The 19,738-nt window shown below is 32.3% G+C and overlaps 4 protein-coding genes across 4 annotated transcripts; 1 reads left to right on the forward strand and 3 right to left on the reverse strand.

Annotated features, from left to right (window-relative positions):
- Positions 1-145: 145 nt before the first annotated feature.
- LOC125820321 (uncharacterized acetyltransferase At3g50280-like) lies at positions 146-3,166 on the reverse strand. Its single transcript, XM_049499761.1, has 2 exons — positions 2,322-3,166; positions 146-665 (listed from the first exon to the last, which is right to left on the reverse strand). The coding sequence occupies exons 1-2, from the start codon at positions 3,164-3,166 to the stop codon at positions 146-148; spliced, it is 1,365 nt and encodes a 454-aa protein (XP_049355718.1).
- Positions 3,167-4,945: 1,779 nt separating this feature from the next.
- Positions 4,946-6,848, reverse strand: LOC125820320 (protein ENHANCED PSEUDOMONAS SUSCEPTIBILITY 1-like). Its single transcript, XM_049499760.1, has 2 exons — positions 5,913-6,848; positions 4,946-5,492 (listed from the first exon to the last, which is right to left on the reverse strand). Exons 1-2 carry the CDS (start codon positions 6,755-6,757, stop codon positions 4,973-4,975), a joined length of 1,365 nt encoding a protein of 454 aa, XP_049355717.1. The 5' UTR covers positions 6,758-6,848; the 3' UTR covers positions 4,946-4,972.
- Positions 6,849-9,897: 3,049 nt separating this feature from the next.
- LOC125820378 (phytochrome-interacting ankyrin-repeat protein 2-like) lies at positions 9,898-10,985 on the forward strand. Its single transcript, XM_049499810.1, has 3 exons — positions 9,898-10,023; positions 10,334-10,505; positions 10,594-10,985. Exons 1-3 carry the CDS (start codon positions 9,898-9,900, stop codon positions 10,794-10,796), a joined length of 501 nt encoding a protein of 166 aa, XP_049355767.1. The 3' UTR covers positions 10,797-10,985.
- Positions 10,986-11,009: 24 nt separating this feature from the next.
- Positions 11,010-12,617, reverse strand: LOC125820322 (guanine nucleotide-binding protein subunit gamma 2-like). The gene is made up of 4 exons (XM_049499762.1): positions 12,327-12,617; positions 12,195-12,247; positions 11,456-11,500; positions 11,010-11,299 (listed from the first exon to the last, which is right to left on the reverse strand). The coding sequence occupies exons 1-4, from the start codon at positions 12,498-12,500 to the stop codon at positions 11,218-11,220; spliced, it is 354 nt and encodes a 117-aa protein (XP_049355719.1). The 5' UTR covers positions 12,501-12,617; the 3' UTR covers positions 11,010-11,217.
- Between the last annotated feature and the right edge of the window lie 7,121 nt (positions 12,618-19,738).

Here is a 19,738-nt window from a genome sequence, read left to right on the forward strand (position 1 = left end):
ATATTTTATTTAACTAGTTGATATAATGAAGCAACATGTATATTATAATATACTTTATTTGATACATTTCATAACCAAAGTAAAATTTATCTCGACTTTTCTGATACTTAGGTAAAATTGAGTGACTTTTCTGTCATAGTCTTGTCTAAACGGTGACGAATTCCATGAATTCTTCATCATTCTCCATTGCTAACAACGTGGAAGGCACAACACAAACTTCAATATCTACGCTTCCTTCTTCAACCCCAGGGAATAATGTAACTTTTCCATTGCCTTTATTCGCCATTCCACTTCTCACTGCCACTGGTTTTCCCCAACCAAAATCACAACTATAAATGCTAAATCTTGGAGAACTACTAATTGACAAGTTATTAGCCATAGCACGTGCTCTTTTACTAAGCATCACGGGTTTTTCAACCCATCCTTTGTATGAATTGATCACTTCTTCATAGTTTTGTGAAACAACAACTTTATTTATTTCCAATGCTGCAAATCCAAGTCGATTTTCGAGCAATTCCCCTGCTTTTACCTTAATTGGCTTGAAAATAGCTGCATTTCCCCAGTACTCTTGAGGTAGAGGCGGATTTAACCTTGTTCTTGTGCCAACGATAATGTTGAGAGTGACTTCTTCATTGGCATTGACACAATTACAACGTGTAACGGACCTGTTGAAATTAAAGATGGAATAACGTTTTATAAATGAATAACATGTGATAATTGACATAAAAATTATACGATATAAATAGAAGGCATTGTCTTCATAATAATTTTTTATGACCCCTTAGGTCTAAACAACAAAGTGACCTCTTAAACATAGTAAATTTTCGTTGGTGCAAACAATCACTTAGTCATCCACTTAGAGATAAAAGCATAACGCTTTATACACCTGAGTCCTACGCAGTAGCAGAGCTAAAACTTTATGTAACAAGACATTTATTAAAATGTCATATTTGAAATTTGAACATGTAACCTTAAACAAGTTTTGAACCGCACTACACTAAAATTTTCTCGTATGTCAATGAAATTCAATAGTTTGTCTATAACAAAAAAAACAAACTTATTTTTATTTGCGCAATTCAATGAAGGGGATGCGGTTCAACCTCTTTGACTTTAGATAATTACAGGTGAGTGAGGAATATATCCTATAGATATTGAAACAATCATATATACTCCCCCACCCCTCCTTTTTAAGTAAGGGGGAAGTCGTGCAAGCAAGCAAAGTGAAATCTATTAGAATAAAAAATAGTACAACTCGATCAGTATAAGAATAAAGCCAGGAGGTTGGCAGAAAATGTGACTTTCTTTTCCTTTTCAACTTCTTCCTTTCCGGTGAGGGGAACACAAGGCCTCCCCTCTAGTCTTTGGTATGAATACCAAATTACAAGGGGATATAAAGGCCTTGTAGGAGGATGACTATTTTGGATAGGATATATAGTAGTTCAAAGGGAGTTAGGTACATGCCTTTTTTCCTCTTTCCTAACTGCAATCGCAAGATCAAGATCAAAAGTTTCAGGGTTTTTGCCTATTACACCCCTTTGCTCTAGTGATCGCTTCGTATACTACGCTTTTTATCCATCGTATTGAACTCGTTTAGGCTTTCCCGATAGAAAAATTTGCATGCAATAGAGATCTCAATTCCGTGTATCTGATTAAGCAAGCCATGCCCTCCAGCTTCCACCCAGACAAAAAAGGTGAGCATCGCTCCGCCGCCCCTATTTTATTTGCGGCAACCACTCATAGAGAGTGAAACATAAACAACACATCTTTTCACGAGTAGATGGAGATAATTTCTCAGATGACAACTCAACTAATTGTTATTCTTTGATAAAGTTACTTCTTCTTTTTTTTGAAAAAGAGTTGAAATTAAGAAGATAGATGATTTTCTGAGATAATAACTACTCTCTCTGTCCCTAATTACTTGTCCACTTTTAAATTGACACACTTATTAAGAAAGCAATTATTGACATAGTGAGTTTACCATTTTACCCCTATTAATTATGAAATGGATGGATTAAAAATTTAAGATTTTCAAGAAATTCTACCTTTTTCAAAGTAATTAATTGAGGGTATAATAGGTAAAATTATTTTGTCCTTTCTGGATTTGTCAAAATGGACAAGTAATTAGGGACAACTATAAAAGGAAAAGTGGACAAGTAATTAGGGACAGAGGAAGTATTAATTAATTGATCTTTTGAGAAATCAACCCCGAATAGATGTATCCTATAAAGATCGGATACATCTTCATGATTAATGAACAAAGAAATTGAAACAATAGGCACATTAGATTTTGAATCGCATAAATAAAATTAAAAATAAAATACCTCCATAGATGAGCCAAGAAAGCTTGTAGAGAAGAAATGGACTTAGTACCCATTTCAGAGTTGGCTTTTGCTTTCAATTCACACACATTTTCTTTACTTAGATGAAAAATCCTTTCCTTCAATATTGGCATAGCTATACACTCATATAATTTTTCATCATCCAATTCCAAAGGGAAGTAAATTGGTGGATTTGTATTTTGAGGAAACCATCTTTCTAAAGCCGGAAATCGACTAATTAACTCAGATCCACGTGTTATTTCGGACCAAGAATTAAAAAAATGCCAGAAACAAGTTCCATCCCCGAGGCTATGACTCATACTGCAACCAATAAAGTAACCATCTACGAGCTCAGTTACTTGTACTCCAAGGAGAGGCTTCGTAACACATTGCATGTTACGAACTTTATTGAGTGGGAAAAGGGAATGTACTATAGTTGGCACATAAGAAGATTCAAGAATCTCTTTTACTGTTAACTCTGGAGCGATCGCATGAATGAATTCAGCTCCAGAGTTATTACAAGTGATGGAGAAAGAAGTCATTGTGTTGTCATTAGGGTTTTTGGTAGTGGAGAATCGCCCGGCTAGTGGTGGGAAAAAGTCTAAGGTGCGCGAAAGCGAGGCTTTCAAATGATCAACTAAAGAAAGAGAGTCGAGTGATTTGACCAGGTTGTTTTGTTGTTGTGGAGTTGGTTTCTTGAAAAGAAGGCCTTTTTGAATTGTGCCAACAAGGAGGAATTGTAAATCCCATGGTGTCATATCAATGTTTTGGGAAATGTGTTTGTTGCCATTGTTTGAGTTTGAAGATGCTCTAACTAAACAAGTAGAGATGATTTGAATTTCTTCCATTTTTTTCTCTAAGGAGTAAGTGGAATGAAAAGTTTGGGTGTAGTAGGTGTATATAATGTAACATTAATAATTAATAATAAATGCAAGTTGATCATGACATGGTCAGAAGCACATGCCTTGAGATCTGAAATTAAATTGTTTCGCCAAACATTTGAAATTATTGGGATTATTTAGTTGAAAAAAAGTATTTTGAAATTAAGGTATAGCTCTTGCCTCAATTTTTTCTTTAAAATCAGAGATTGTTTCAAAAAAAAATTTGTACCAACAGCACAAGGATATTCCTACGTTTTTTATGGGTGTACTATTAATTATATTCTAATTTATGCTAATTTCTCAATATAGATATACATATATACACATTATTTTTTCGAAGTTAAAGGGTGCACGTGCACCTCACCCTAACATGTGGATCCGCCTCTAATCATACACGTGTTAAAGATTAAAACAACTTAATATTGAGAATTAAGAAATCTTATATAAAATTTTTGCTGGAGACTAAAATATAAGATAATTTTCTCATTTATCTAAATGTTAGTGGACATAATTACTTGTTACATGTTATCTGTCTAATTCTTAGTAGACAAAGTTACTCAAACATGTGGTGATAGAAAGTGTTAGCGTCATAGCATGGATCGTATCTATGTTATTTAATTGACATAATACACAAATATATTCTTTAACTTGGTTTTGATTGGTACTTATACCCTCCAACTTTAAATATATACAACTATGCACTTAAACTTCTATAAAATTAAATAAGTAGACATATGCATGCGTCTTAGGTGTAGGGCTATTTAAAATCGATAATCCAAACCAATATTTTTTTAGTGATTTATCGATAATGGCTTAATGATTCAGCGCTCATATTAGAAACTCAAGGAGGAATTGTAAATCCAATGGTGTCATATCAATGTTTTGGGAAATGTGTTTGTTAGCATTGGTCGAGTTTGAAGATGCTCTAACTAAACAAGTAGAGATAATTTGAATTTTTTTTCATTTTTTTCTAAGGAGGAAGTGGAATGAAAAGTTTATGGTTTTATGAGGAAAAGTTAAGGTGTATATAATGAAGCATTTGTAAAATATTTATTTTAAAAAATTATATCACTTAAAATATAACTAGTGAGGGAATCATGTGAAAGAGATGGTGAAATATGAAATAATATTTTTAAAAAAGGATAGTAAGTCACAAAAATATAATATCACTCATATATATATGTTGTTAAATAATCTTTTTGCCTCAGGCATTCCAAGCTCCCAATTTTAATTAATTAATTAATTAATTAATGCTAATTTTCTGGATTTCATTTTCATAATTCTTGGCCAATTTGGTGTTTAAATTCAATAAGTCTAATATTTATCCTAAAACTTTGTTGGATTTCTATTAGTAATACAATTTCCTTAATACAGTTGATGGAATTTGTTGTCGTACCTTTTCAACTCTGAACCATGTGATATTGGCAGATCCTCTACGTGAAAATATTATTATTTTATATGCATAAAATAATAATATAGTCTACAAAGATACAGAGAAAACACGTTGCTCTTTCAACTTTTCCAAAGTTTAGCACACCATTCAAATATCGTAAAAAAGATAATATTTGAAATCTGATATGAAATCATAATAACCCTCCCACCCACCACCAACCCAAGATTTACTTGAGTCAAGGCAAATTCCACCATCCAATGACTTTATATGTGATACTTTATTCGATAAAGTTAGAATAATATTTCATTATAAAAATATAATTTATCTCGACTTTCTTGATACTTAGATAAAGTTAAGTGACTTTTCTGTCATAGTCTTGTCTAGACGGTGACAAATTCCATGAATTCTTCATCATTCTCCATTGCTAACAACGTTGAAGTCAAAAGACAAACTTCAATATCTACGCTTCCTTCTTCAACCCCAGGATATAATGTAACTTTCCCATCGCCTTTATTCGCCATTCCACTTCTCACTCCCACTGGTTTTCCCCAACCAAAATCGCAACTATAAATGCTAAATTTTGGAGAACTACTAATTGACAATTTATTAGCCACAAAAAGTGATTTTTTACCAACTATCACGGGTTTTTCAACCCATCCTTTGTATGAATCGATCACTTCTTCATAGTTTTGTGAAGCAACAACTTTATTTATTAGCATTGCTGCATAGCCAAGTCGATTTTCGAGTAATTCCCCTGCTTTTACCTTAATTGGCTTGAAAATAGCTGCATTTCCCCAGTATTCTTCGGGTAGAGGCGGATTTAGCCTTGTTCTTGTACCAATGACAATGTTGAGTGTGACTTCTTCGTTGGCATTGACACGATTACAACGTGTAATGGACCTATTCGAAAAATATTAGAGATGGACTTACTAATTATAAGAACGTAATGCATGAATATGATGTGATGATTGACATTAAAGGATACGATATAAATAAAAGACGTTGTGTTCAGAAGAAATCGACATGACTCATTAGGTACAAACACCAAAATAGTAGATTTTCTCATCTGTCAAGGAAATTCAACGGTTAAAGTTATGTATAACTAAAAGCAAACTTATTTTGAATAGCGCAATTCAATAAAGGGGATATGTTTCAACCTAACTCTATATAGCTCCGCCCCTACTTCTAAAGATACAATATTGAATCGCCCCTACTAAATAGAAGTTTTGAAAAGTTCATTAATTTGTCATATGTAAATAAAAATTGAAACAATAGGCACATTATATTTTGAATTGCGCGAAATTAAATAAGAAAAAGTACCTCCATAGATGAGCCAAGAAAGCTTGTAGAGAAGAAATGGACTTGGTATCCATTTCATAGTTGGCTTTTACTTTCAATTTACACACATTTTCTTTACTAAGATGAAAAACCCTTTCTTTCACTATTGGCATCTCCATACACTCATTTAATTTTTCATCATCCAATTCTAAAGGGAAATAAATTGGTGGATTTACATTTTGAGGGAACCATCTTTCGAAAGTCGGAAATCGACTAATTAACTCAAATCCACGTGTTATTTCGGACAAAGAATTAAGGAAATGCCATAAACAAGTCCCGTCTCCGAGGCTATGACTCATAGTGCAACCGATAAAGTAACCATCTACGAGCTCAGTTACTTGTACTCCAAGTAGAGGCTTTGTAACACATTGCACGTTACGTACTTTATTTAGTGGGAAAAGGGAATGTACTATAGTTGGCACGTAACATGATTCAAGAATCTCTTTTACTGTTAGCTCTGGAGCAATGGCATGAGTGAACTCAGCTCCAGAGTTACTACAAGTGATGGAGAAAGAAGTAATTGTATTGTCATTAGGGTTTTTGGTAGTGGAGTAACGCCCCGCTAGTGGAGGGAAAAAGTCTAAGGTGCGCGAAAGCGAGGCCTTCAAATGGTCAACTAAAGAAAGAGAGTTGAGTGATTTGACCAAGTTGTTTTGTTGTTGTGGAGTTGGTTTCTTGAAAAGAAGACCTTTTTGAATAGTCTCAACAAGGAGGAATTGTAAATCCCATGGTGTCATTTCAATATTTTGGGAAATGTGTTTGTTGCCATTGTTTGAGTTTGAAGATGCTCTAACTAAACAAGTAGAGATGATTTGAATTTCTTCCATATTTTTTTTCTAAGGAGGAAGTGGAATGAAAAGCTTATGGTTTTATGAGGAAAAGTTTGGGTGTAGTAGGTGCATATAATGGAGTAGTTGCAAAAAAAAATCTTTAAAATATTAGATCACTTAAAAGATAACTAGCATGAATCACATGACAGAGTTGTTGAAATATGAAATAACATTAAAAAAGAATCATTTGATGCACTATAAACTTGTGTTACATGGGAAGTTCAAGAAAAGATTTGACCATAACGATCTTTTGTATACAGTCTTATTTTGCATTAATTATGTTAAGAGATTATCTCTATCATTCAAATTATTACCTCACGAACATATGACAATAATTTTATCAGTTATACCAATTTCAAACATAAAAAATATGATGGTAAAAGAATATGTTGAACCATTTCTAGGTTGGGGTGATAAAGGTAAAAGAGCGGTAAAAGAATATGTTGAAACATAATAATGCAAGTTGATCATGACATGGTCAGAAGCACATGCCTTGAGATCTGAAATTAAATGGTTTTACCAAACATTTGGCTGGCTGAACAAAGATTGCTTGGATTGTTTAGTTGAAAAAAAAGAAAGTATTTGAAGTTAGGGTATTGTTTCAATTTTCTAGTGGGATAGTTGAGGGAAGCGATGGAAGAACTAGACGTATCTTACTAGGTTAAGACAGATTAAAATAAATCGCTTAGGCAGAAGAAAGAACTAGAACGTAAAGATGGTGGAATTGCAAAAGGAGGTAGAAGGGAGCTAGGGGGATTATGGAAATAAAGGTTCTCGCCTTCATAGACACATATTTTTACAGAATAGATCTCAAAGCTAAAGATTAGGCAGAAGAAAGAACTAGAATTAGAATTTTTCGCTCCTTTTCTTGTACCAAGAAGCAAGTTCAAAACATATGAATAATGAACTTATCTATTATAAATCTCGAATGTTAAAAAAAAAGAATATTTGGCCATATAATTAAGAAAATATTTGTGAACTTGACATATATTTTTAAACCTAATACTTGCTGATCCACTGAGATTTGTTAAGGAATTAGGTATAGATAGAGATGTAAAAAATGTATTATATCAGAGTTTGATATGATTCTTTTTGTTTTCTCCTCTCAAGATCTTCCTCCCTTTCTCTCTACGAAGATTCGCGGTTTTTGCTTTAGATTCGATTAATTAAATTTTTCTTGATAAGTTTCATTTGGGGTAAGATATTCACATCAAAGCCGATTTTTCAATGTTTGAACTTTGAATTTATCTTTGATTAAGACTGAAGAAATACTTTATTTTAATATGAAAAAAATAAAAATGTATGACTCTACTATAATGGACCCACACCGATAAAGTGTCTTGACTTTACTTTTATAAAAAGTTTTATTGTAATTTAATAGTAATAAAGTTTATTGTAATTTACTACTATAGTGAATGTAGTCAGTTTAATGTGACACTCTAATGTTACTAAAATTTGTATGACTACACATAAAATTAAACTAAACATAAACGTTTGACAAGATATCTTTCTTAATTATGCTTTCAAAGTTTAGATATACTATTAACTTAATAATCATACATGTGTTTAGATTAAAACAACTTAATATTAAGACCATCACATTTAAAGATGTGACTTAATAGTTAGTAAAAAGGGTTGAGAATCACGAAATATTTTATTAAAATTTTGGCGGAGACTAAAATATAAGAAAACCTTCTCATTTATCCAAATGTTAGTGGACGTAATTACTTGATACATCTTATTTATCTAAATCTTAGTAGACAAAGTTGCGCACACAAGTGGTGATAGAAGGGTTAGTATCATAGCGTGGATTGTATCTATGTTATTCAATCGACATGATAAATAAATATATTCTTCAACTTGGCTTTGATTGATATTTATGCTACCAATTTTAGATATATATAAATATGCACTTAAACTTCTATATAATTAAATAAGTAGACACATGCATGTGTCCTAGGTGAGGATTGTTCAAAACTGAACTGAAACCGATAACCCAATAGTAAATTAAATAATTATATTTATACCATTTGGTATATAAAGTTTTTGATTTAGAATTTAGTTTCATACTTTTATTTTAGATTGTCTCAAACTTTCGGTTATCCTACAATGTGAAAGTGTTTGGTTTTGAGCAAGATGCATTCAGGCAATTCATGTGCATGGTTCATTTGGTTTGTCACCTTATTTCTAAGTGATTTTTTAATAATTTTTTTGTGTATCAAATCTTATTAACGGTTAAACTGATAACAGAACCGATAACGATCAATAACTACTGATAAACCAATATCTTAACGATTCTATAAAGATTTAGTATGTCTATACAAACTGATAACTAATAAGTCAAATCACTAACTACAAAATCGAACCGAACCGACCGATACGCAACACAAATTCTGTACTGAAAAATTCCCTGCAATTTCTAGGGTTCCATTTTCCTCTCAAAAAACTCTTTTCTGCTTCCAATTCAAGCACAAAAATTCGTATATGAAACCGCCAAACACATTCCAAATTGGTTTCGGATTCATATAATTCAGCATTTTTAGAATTTGGATTTATATATATTTGTTTGTTTTTGGTATTTAATTTTATTATGATGATCATTTTTCTCCTCCGTTTTGCTCCAATTAAGCTCACTAATCTTCGTGTTTTTGGCCCTGGTTTGAATCCTTTTGCTCCTTACAACTTTGCTAATCATTCCTCTCGTTTTTGCCTATTTTGCTTTGTTGCTTCTCTTTTTTCAATCAATTATGTAAATTGAAATAAAGGGTCTTCGAAATTACCGCCATGTTAGAATAATAATTCAAAGTTGGAATAGGAATCCTAAATTGTTTAGGATTTGTGATTGTTTTGTATTTAATTAAATTAATGTATTGTTAGGATTTTTTTTTGTCATAATTCATATAGGAATATGCTTTCTAATCCTTGTTTAATTTGGTTGCTTACTATTTATAAATAGATATGTTACTAGTTATTTTCAATATACCGAAAATACATAAACATACATAGAACTTGAAGTAAACTTCAACAACTTAAAGTTTATAAATAAAATATTTTCTTTCATCACCTTTTTTGGGTCTTAGTAGCTGAAGAATTTCTGGGTTGTTTTAACAATCTGTTGCTGGAATTTGTAAAGAAAAATGCAAGAAGAGGGATTGAATATAAGTAGGGGTTCAAGACGAATGCAGATTATTACAGGCGGTTATATGGATGATCGAGGTTGGACTCTGCTTCATATTGTTGCTCGGAAAGGTGACCTGAAAGAGGTACTATTTGTTCGTTTTAGTTAATACTAAGGGGTCGTTTGGTTGGAAACAAGTTATCCAAGATAAGTTATCCTGGGGTTAGCTATCTTAGGATAACTTATCCCACCATGTATATGGGATAACTTATCTCATCACTATAATATAAATGGTGGGATAAGTTATCCCAAACATGGCAACCAAACAACATAAATTTTTTTTATCCCATCACTATTATTTTTAATCCCTTCACACCAAACGAGCCCTAATAGTAGTTCTGAGAGATCCGTGTTTATATTCTTGTCTTGGTTTCCATTCGTTATGTTTACAACAGGTCAAGAGACTTCTTAATGAAGGCATGGATGCAAATGTGACTGCAGGGGGGCCTAAAACACTTGGTGTGACTCCACTTCATCTAGCTGCTAAGGGTGGTCATGTTCGAGTTATGGATGAGTTGCTCGAGAGAGGTGCTGATATTGATGCAAGAACCAAAGGTGTCTGTGGATGTACGTACCTGTATTCATGTAATAGTCGTTCATCCTCTATGATGTCCTTACTCCTTACCTTGTTTGTGTGCTCGTTCCTTCGTTGCAGGGACTCCACTCCATCATGCAGCTAAAGAAAGAAAGAGGAAAGCAATCAAATTCTTGATCAGAAATGGTGCATTTTTGCCAGATGAAATCCATGATATCAGGTTCAATCCTCCACTTCACTATTGTCCTGGTCTCGAATGGGCTTACGAGGAGATGAAACTGCTGCAACTAGAGAGTTCATCCTCTAACACCTCAGGAAACTGAGTGTGCAACAACACTTCTCTAAGCATGTGTTCCACGAGGAAGAAACGTTTACAAGCATAGCCATGTTCTAGATTTCTCCATTCATAATCAACTTCGTCACATCTAGAATTGTCATCAGTAAACTCCACAGTTACAGTCTCAATGGATAATGGATCGTCTCTTCTATCCTTCTCTACTTAAATACTATTTTTTTGTACTTATAACACATTGTTATTAATACTTGGAAAGTGTAGAGTTACAAAGCATACTTACCTACATTATTTCATCTGCAATATTCAACAGCAGATATATATAGAATTTAAAGACCTAATAATATAGCAGTCAAGATAGCACAGAAATTTAAAAATTTAATTACAAAATAAACCAAAAAAGAAGAGGGTATTCGAATTGATTTACGTAGTTTTTGGTACAAATTCCTTTTTCATATCCAGCGTTTGTTGCGTCTTGAGTCGTTGCCTCCATGAAACCATCTATCTAAATGAACATTTATTGGCCCTCTAGTCCTGCAACCATTAATCATACAAATTTTAACCGGAATACGGGCATTAATCATGGGTATCGAGTAATTCTGTCCACCCAACTTAGCCAATAGAAAGAAATCACTCTCTAAGTCATAATGATAATAAAAATAAAAGAGCAAAATTAAGGTAAATACTTACACTGGAAGGAGAGCATCAGGTATTAACTCAACACTTGAAACTAATCTGCAATAAAATAAAACACAATTAATTAAGTTAATTACAGAATTTTTTCTTTTTATTTCAAAGACTTACTCTACTAAGTTTGTGTTTCTTCTATGAATATTTTGCTTTCACAATGTGATGTTTTATTGTTTGAATTCGACCGAAAGAACAAGGATCATAGTGTAGTGATCAATATTTCTTCATTCGTAATCAGAGATTTCAGGGTTCAAATCCTAGCACAATCGCTCCTTTGTTAGGAAAGGCTTTATCAGGTCACAAAGTGAATCTTGACTTAGTCGGACATCAATGTAGATACCAAACATCGAGTTCTTATATAAAATTTGCATATTCTTCTTCTTTTAGCACTCCAATTCTAATAATCACATCATCAATGTGCTCTTTTAACTTAGCCTCAACTCACATTTACGCTCTCAAACTTTGAATATGCATAAGTAGACACTTAAACTTATATAAAATTGAACAAAACATGCTTACTACATGGCAATTCACATGAGATACATTTGAACTGATATCCATTATGTCATATAGGACGCATACTATGTAATACAAGCTGTGTATATCTACTTATTCAACTTTATACAAATTAAAACGTATAATTGTGCACATTCAAAGTTAAAAGACCACCATGATTTATTATGACTTGTAAGCTTTCAAAATTGAAATGGAAGAAACAAAATGTTATACGAAAACTTACTCTCTGCAAACGAGTGAAGCCTCACCAAATGAATCAAGCTGATCCAATTCTTCCTAAATAACAACAAAAATATCCCCAAATTACGAAGAAGAAGAAAAAAACTCAAAACCCAGTAAAATATAGGATACTTACCTGAATGATGTTGATTTGCTGATTGAGAGCAGCAATTGCAGCAGCAAGACGATGTTTCCCCATAACCATATTATTCGGAGCTCCGGTTCTCGAAACGGGTCTTACAGATGAAGGAAGATCTGTTTGTACCTCATTCAGTTCTCGCGAAGCTGGTGATGGTGAAGACGACTCCATTAAAGCTCCAAAATTAGAGCTATGAGAGAGGTAGAAATGGAGATCGATTTGTGTTTTCTCTTTGTTGGGGGGTTCTGATTTGGGGGAGAGAGGTTGGACCGACAGATGAAGGAAATGAATAATAAGGTCAAAAAAGGTGAGTTGGAATAAAGTAGTAATAAAATAATAACGTATCAAGTGAAATTTCATAAGTAGAATTTGGAAAAGATAAAGCTCACATTTAAAATTAGGATGAATGTGTGATGTATTAAGAGAGATAAAATTAGGATCGAAGAAATTTAGTACAGAGAATAAGATGAGTAAAGTGAGACCGATGGTTTGAACATGTAAAGGAGTAACGCACAAATGTCCCACTAGGAAAGTTTGAGAGGTTAACTGAGGTGGGTATGAGGAGAGGTAGAGAGTCGAAGAAATATTAGAAGAAGTGATTAGATAGGATGTATGTACCTGCAACTTACAAAGGATAAGACACTACTATGAAAATATGAAGTTCGATAAATAGGATAGAATGTTGGTAGGTAATTTGAATGTTGTTTAGATTTCTTATTAATATTGTAATTATTGCTTTTTTAAATATCTTATTATTCAAATTTAGTATTACGCGTTATCTCCTTAACTTTAGTTATCATATTATTTGTTGGTACATTTCTCTTCTCTTTTTTTTTCTTCGTATTAGTGCTTCATTACTGTATTTGTTTTATAGACTTAATTTTTTATATGTTTTACTAAAGTTGTGGATCTTTCAAAAATAATCTTTTTATGGTTATTCTCAAAGAAAAGGTAAGACGACGTACAATTCTTTCCAGATCCTATTTGTAATAAGACACTAAGGGGTCGTTTGATAGAGTGTATTAGGAAAAATAACGCATGCATTAGCATTGTGTATTACTAGTACCTTGTTTGATACTCTTTTCCAACCTATGTATAACTAATGTTTGCATTAGTTATACACTCTATTGTGTATTAAGGTGTGTATTGCTAATACCATGGATTTCTAGGTATTAGTAATGCAATGGTTATAATGCATGCATTAGATTAACTAATGACAAAACTACCCTCTAATAATAATAATTATTATTATTATTATTTATAATAATAATTATTAATATTATTATTATTATAATTATAATAATAATAATAATTATAATAATAATTTTAAAATAATAATTATTGTAACACTGACAAGACCATTTGCAAGATGATTATTGAAGGATTTACCGGTCAACTAAGAGGATGGTGGGATAATTATATGCCCTCTGATGCGAGAGCAACAGTTATTAATGCTAAGGCAGTAAATGAAGGAGTTAATAATTTAGGCTTTGCCCTTGTTCAAAATAGAGAAGACGTTGTGTATACACTTATTTTGACTATTCTTGAACATTTTAGTGGTAGATTTACCAATCAATATGAAACCATTAGATCTCTACTAAATGGTCTTAGATGTAGACATTTAGGTGAGTTTAGATGGTATATAGACACTTATTTAAGTCGGGTAATGAAACTTTCCGAAAATGGTTTAGAATTCTGGAAAGCCAAATTTATTGATGGCTTACCTTTTTTATTTGCAGAAAGAGTAAAAAAGACTCTTAGAAATCCACAAGGAATTATTCCCTATAGTGATTTCACTTATGGAAAGCTTATTGGGGCTTGTACGCAAGAAGGCATAAATGTGTGCAATGAGTTAAAACTCTCAAGACAGCTTAAGATGGATAAGCTTAGAGAAACTCTCAATTAGGAGATTTTTGTACTCAATTCGGTTTACCGGATGCTTCAAAAAGCACCCACCGAGAAATTTCTAAATCAGAATATCATAGATCTCATCATAAGAAAAGAAGATCTAGAAGAAGGACTAGAGAAGAAAGAGATGAGCATAGGGCTCATCGTAAATCTCATAGATTTACCAGGAATAGGTCCAGGCGAAATCTTGATAAGATTAAGTGTTATAAATGTGAAAAATTTGGGCATATAGCTCCAAATTGTAAGCTAGAAAAGCTTAAGACTCTAGAACTTGATGATGATATTCAAGAGAAGATTTTTAGTTTTCTATATACTTCTGGTTCCGAATCAGATTATGATGATTCTGAAGCAAGTTATGCAACAGAAGATGAGCAACCTGAGTCATCTAGTAAGGTTCAACAAGATTCGAATGATGCTTGCAAATGTCATGGTGATAGTTGTCACTGCGAACATGATGAATTCTACAAGCTACAATCTCAGTTCGAAGACATGAATATGTTCACTATCACTGCAGACAATGTGATAAAACTTCTAAAAGAAGTTACCGATAATACTCTTCGTGAAAAGATCATTCAACTAGCTGCTAGTAAAACTAGCTCTTCAACTAGTATTCCTAGTATTAGAAAAGTTAAAGATGATTTTAATTATTCTGCTCCTTACTCTTTGTCTGAAGTTCATAATAGACTTTCTTCTAAACAAATCATGGTTATTCGTGATACCTCTTTTGATGATTTAAAAGGAGAAATTGAACATTTGAAGGAAGAAATTAAATTTCTTAAACAAAATCATATTATTTGTGATCACCGTCTTACTCAGATTGAGTCTGCTAATAGCAAAGAAAAAAATAAGGTTGATGAATCTACTGCTGAAGAAAATATTCTTGTCAACACTTTGAATATTGATCCGAAACAAAATATGCTTTTAGGAATGATGCAAATTGTTACAGCTCATAAATGGTGTGTTAAATGTACTATATTAATTGATAATGTTTTTTCTATAACTAACATTGCTATGATTGATAGTGGCGCTGATGTGAGTTGCATTCAAGAAGGTCTTGTACCTACTAAATATTTTGAAAAAACAACTCATATGGTTAAATCTGCATCTGGTCATGCTTTAGATATAAAGTATAAATTATCTAATACTCGTACTTGCCAAAATAAAGTTTGTATTCCTCACTTCTTTTTCTTAGTAAAAAATCAGTTATACCCTTCTATTATTCTAGGAACTCCTTTTATAAATGCAATTTATCCTTTTACTAATATAAATGCTAAAGGATTTTCTGCTAGTTATAAAAATCAAGATATTAGTTATACTTTTATCACCGAACCTATTTCTAGAGATATTAATGCTCTAATTGAAATGAAACAAAAGCATGTTGATTATTTACAGCTTGAGATATTTAGTATGAATATATTCGATACTTTAAAATCTGCTAAAGTACAGGAAAAAATTAAACTCATTTCTAAAAAAATGGCCATTGATATTTGTGCCGATCATCCTAGTGCCTTTTGGAATCGGAAAAAGCATATTGTAACTCTTCCATATGAAGATGATTTCTCTGAGGAAAATATCCCTACCAAATCACATCCTTGTCAGATGAATACCGAATTGGTTGAATTCTGCAAAAAAGAAATTGATAATTTATTACAAAAAGGGTTGATAAAGCCTTTCAAATCACCATGGTCGTGTTCTATTTTTTATGTTAATAACGCAGCAAAAAAAAAACGAGGTGTTCCCAGGTTAGTTATAAATTATAAACCTTTAAATAAATTTTTAAAATTGATTAGGTATCCTATTCCAAACAAAAGGGATTTATTAACCAGATTATATGATGCTAATATCTTTTCAAAATTTGATTTGAAATCTGGATATTGGCAAATCCAAATATTTAAAGACCATTCATATAGAACGACATTTAATGTTCCGTTTGGACAGTACGAATGGAATGTAATGCCTTTTGAGTTAAAAAATGCTCCCTCAGAATTTCAAAAGATAATGAACGATATTTTTAATCCCTATTTGGATTTCATCATAGTTTATATTGATGATATTTTGGTATACTCAAAGACTCTTGAAATGCATATTAAGCATTTAGACATTTTTAAGAAAATAGTTATTCAAAATGGTTTGGTCATATCTAAACCTAAAATGAGTCTTTTTCAAACAGAAATTAGATTTTTGGGTCATTTGATTTGTCAAGGAAAAATGACTCTTATTCAGCGATCTATTGAATTTGCATCGAAATTCCCTGATATTATTATAGATAAGACACAATTACAGCGATTTCTGGGAAGTTTAAACTACATTTCCCCATTCTACAAAAATTTATCTCGAGATTTAGCTTCGTTATATGACAGGCTAAAAAAAGATCATAAAAAGCCTTGGACTAATAGTCTCACAGATCTTGTAAAGACTATTAAAGAAAGAGTTAAATCTTTACCTTGTTTAACCCTTGCTAATCCTGCTTGGCCAAAGATTGTAGAGACGGATGCGTCTAATATTGGGTATGGAGGTATATTAAAACAAATTAATCCACATGATAAAAATGAATATTTTATTCGATTTCATTCAGGAAAATGGAGCGAAGCTCAGAAAAATATGCGACGGTAGCTCATGAAATGTTAACTATCGTTAAGTGCGTTTTAAAATTTCAAGATGATTTATATAATCAAAAAATTTTGATAAAAATTGATGCTCAGTCAGTCAAGTATATGTTTGATAAAGATTTTAAACATGATGCGTTTAAGTTAACTTTTGCTAGGTGGCAGGCACAATTAGCCCCTTTTGATTTCGAAATTCATTATAAAAAGGGAAGTGATAATTCCCTCCCAGACTTCTTATCAAGGGAATATCTTTCTTCTGATGGGTTTTCTTGACTTCTTTCCTGATAAAGATTTGGTTATGATTTTGAAGGCAGTTCCTCTTATTAGAGATTTAAAGGAACTTATATTATGGAAAATTATAGACAGAATGGTGATTGATATTGTCAATAATTACATGATTGAACAAGAGTTTTATGAAAAATTTTATTTTGATGAAGTTTATAACCTCTTGACTGATTAAAAATATAACCTCTTGAATGATTAAAACTAAATGTTATGTTTGCAGGATGGATCCTCCTTGGATAACCAAGGCTAGAGGAAAAGGCAGTTATACTTGCGGAAGGGGAAGATCATCCCCAAGTTCATCACGATCATCATACGGATCTTCATCATCTAGTACTCCAATTATACAAAAGGGAGGAATGAGTTTATATAACTTAAACTCTAGAGCACAAGAAAAAGCTTTATCATCAATACATCTGGAAGATATTCCAGAAAGTGATCCATTATATGCTAAACTACAGGAGTTTATAACTCAAAAGCAGGGTGATTCTTTTGCTTCAATCGCCAAAGAAGAAGTTGATGATATCAAAACATATGAAAAGGTAGAAAAAAGAGAAATGATATTTCTCTTAGAAAACTCTGACATACAGAGAAGAGAAAAACCTTGGAAGATATTCCAGAGGTATTTAGTTAATGGGCTTTATTTCCTGGGTGAGTCATACAAAACTCGAAAATATTATGAGACTCTGTTGATAAGCACAGGTATTGAATTTCAACATTTTTCAGGATATAATACAAGTGAGAATGTTTATAACTTCTCTAAAATGATTATAAAACACGTCATTCATATTGAAGATTGGGGTATTTCCTCAATGATTGAAAGACAATTCAGTCTAAACAAAGTCATGGTAAGCTTTACCTATTGGGATTATATTCAGGCATTTAATAAAGTTCTTTGTTATAACAATGAGAGGCATAAACATACTTGGTTTATAAAAGTATGTGCCAAGATATTTGTGAATCCTATACCAAATTGGTTTTTAAACTGGTGGTCATACCACGGGCCAACAATAAAAATATTGCCCGAACCATTTCACAAGTTATACAAAGAATGGGTCAAGGTTTCCCCAGATCTCAACAAGTTATATCATCAAGAACATATTTGTTATTTTCAACAAATTGAACATATATACTTTTTTATAGAATTCTCTGTTCCATGGATTCATAAATGGGTTCCGGAAGTAGATTTCACTAAGAAACAAATCCCTTGTCTATACAAAACTTATTATAATAATTTTTTGGACAAGCTGATGAAGAAAGATCCTCAAACAAAGTCCATATACGGACAAGAACTGCTGGATCTAATTACGAAAACCATACACGATTATAAATTAATTCCTAATAAAGGAATTATGACTGATGACTCAACCTCCGTAAAACATATGGCTAGAAAAATTTCTAATCATGATGAAGGAGAACAAAATGAAATGATTCTGAGATATCTAGAAGAAGTAAAGAAGAAGATTCTTCTAAATATAAGTCATTACGCAAAATCAGATTCATCAATGCGTAGTGAAACAGGTGAAGATATGCACGAAGCCCAACAATATGAAGAAGAAAGTCCAGTGGATGCACTGAAGAAAGCTGAAGATTTTTTGGCAAAATTAAAGCACAAAGTGTAAAGCTTATGCGCGTCGGTAGCGGGCCCGCGCTACTGTACCAGGACCCAGATAGGGGCCAGTATCCTGTATAAAGATGCTTTTCTTTTTCTATAAATAGGTCTGTTTTTCTTTAATTGAGGGCAGGTTTTAGAAACTATCTCTCCTTCTTTCTTTCTTTCTCTCTCCCCACTTGTAAAATATTTTCAAGTATTATAAGCTTACCGAACTTTGGTCGGAGGAATAGTAAAGTGTGTTGTTTGCTACAATGTACTTCCTTTTATTTTCAAGTTTTTATTTCTGAGTTAAGCCATGACTATGTCCGGCTAAGAAATTATATCTATGCCGGATAACTAACTACTTTTTTATATAGACCATGAACGGATCTAAGCTTTATTTAAATATAGAAGAATTTTAGTATGGCTTCTCGACTTGGTTCTGAGATTGAGGTACAGTCAGATCTAGTACTACTTTTATTGGCTTTGTCTTTATGACTCCGTCTGATGAGCCGTGGTTTTTAGCCCGAAATTGAGTTTAATAAGTAGGGCGCCTCATACCCGGTTAGAACTATCAGACACATGGGCTTAATAAAAGTATGTATTAGCTTCTTGACAGGCCTTTTGCTTGGGTAAAATAATAAAACCATGCAGTCTGAGAAACTATGTTAAAATTCTTGTGTATTTCGATTCTTATGTAGTTGGACTACCTCTAAGAATATTGACTTACTTGATCTATGACTAGGCGGACCACCGCCAGGTCAGTGATCCTGTAACGTTGTTATTATTATTATTATTATTATTGTAAAAGAATGTGGGGGTATTTTTGTAAACAAATATTTTTTTAATAGTCTTTATACAAGGCTTGTTATTTCCAATACATCAAACCAAACAATGTATAAGAAATAATGCAAGCATTACTAATGCATGCATTACTAATACATCATATTCAGCATTATTCTTATACACTCTACCAAACGACCCCTAAATACATTATTATTGTTGTTCAAAATGGCATA

The sequence above is a fragment of the Solanum verrucosum genome, unplaced genomic scaffold, assembly GCF_900185275.1.
Source record: "Solanum verrucosum unplaced genomic scaffold, falcon-dt-bn FXZP01000229.1, whole genome shotgun sequence".
Taxonomy (NCBI): domain Eukaryota; kingdom Viridiplantae; phylum Streptophyta; class Magnoliopsida; order Solanales; family Solanaceae; genus Solanum; species Solanum verrucosum.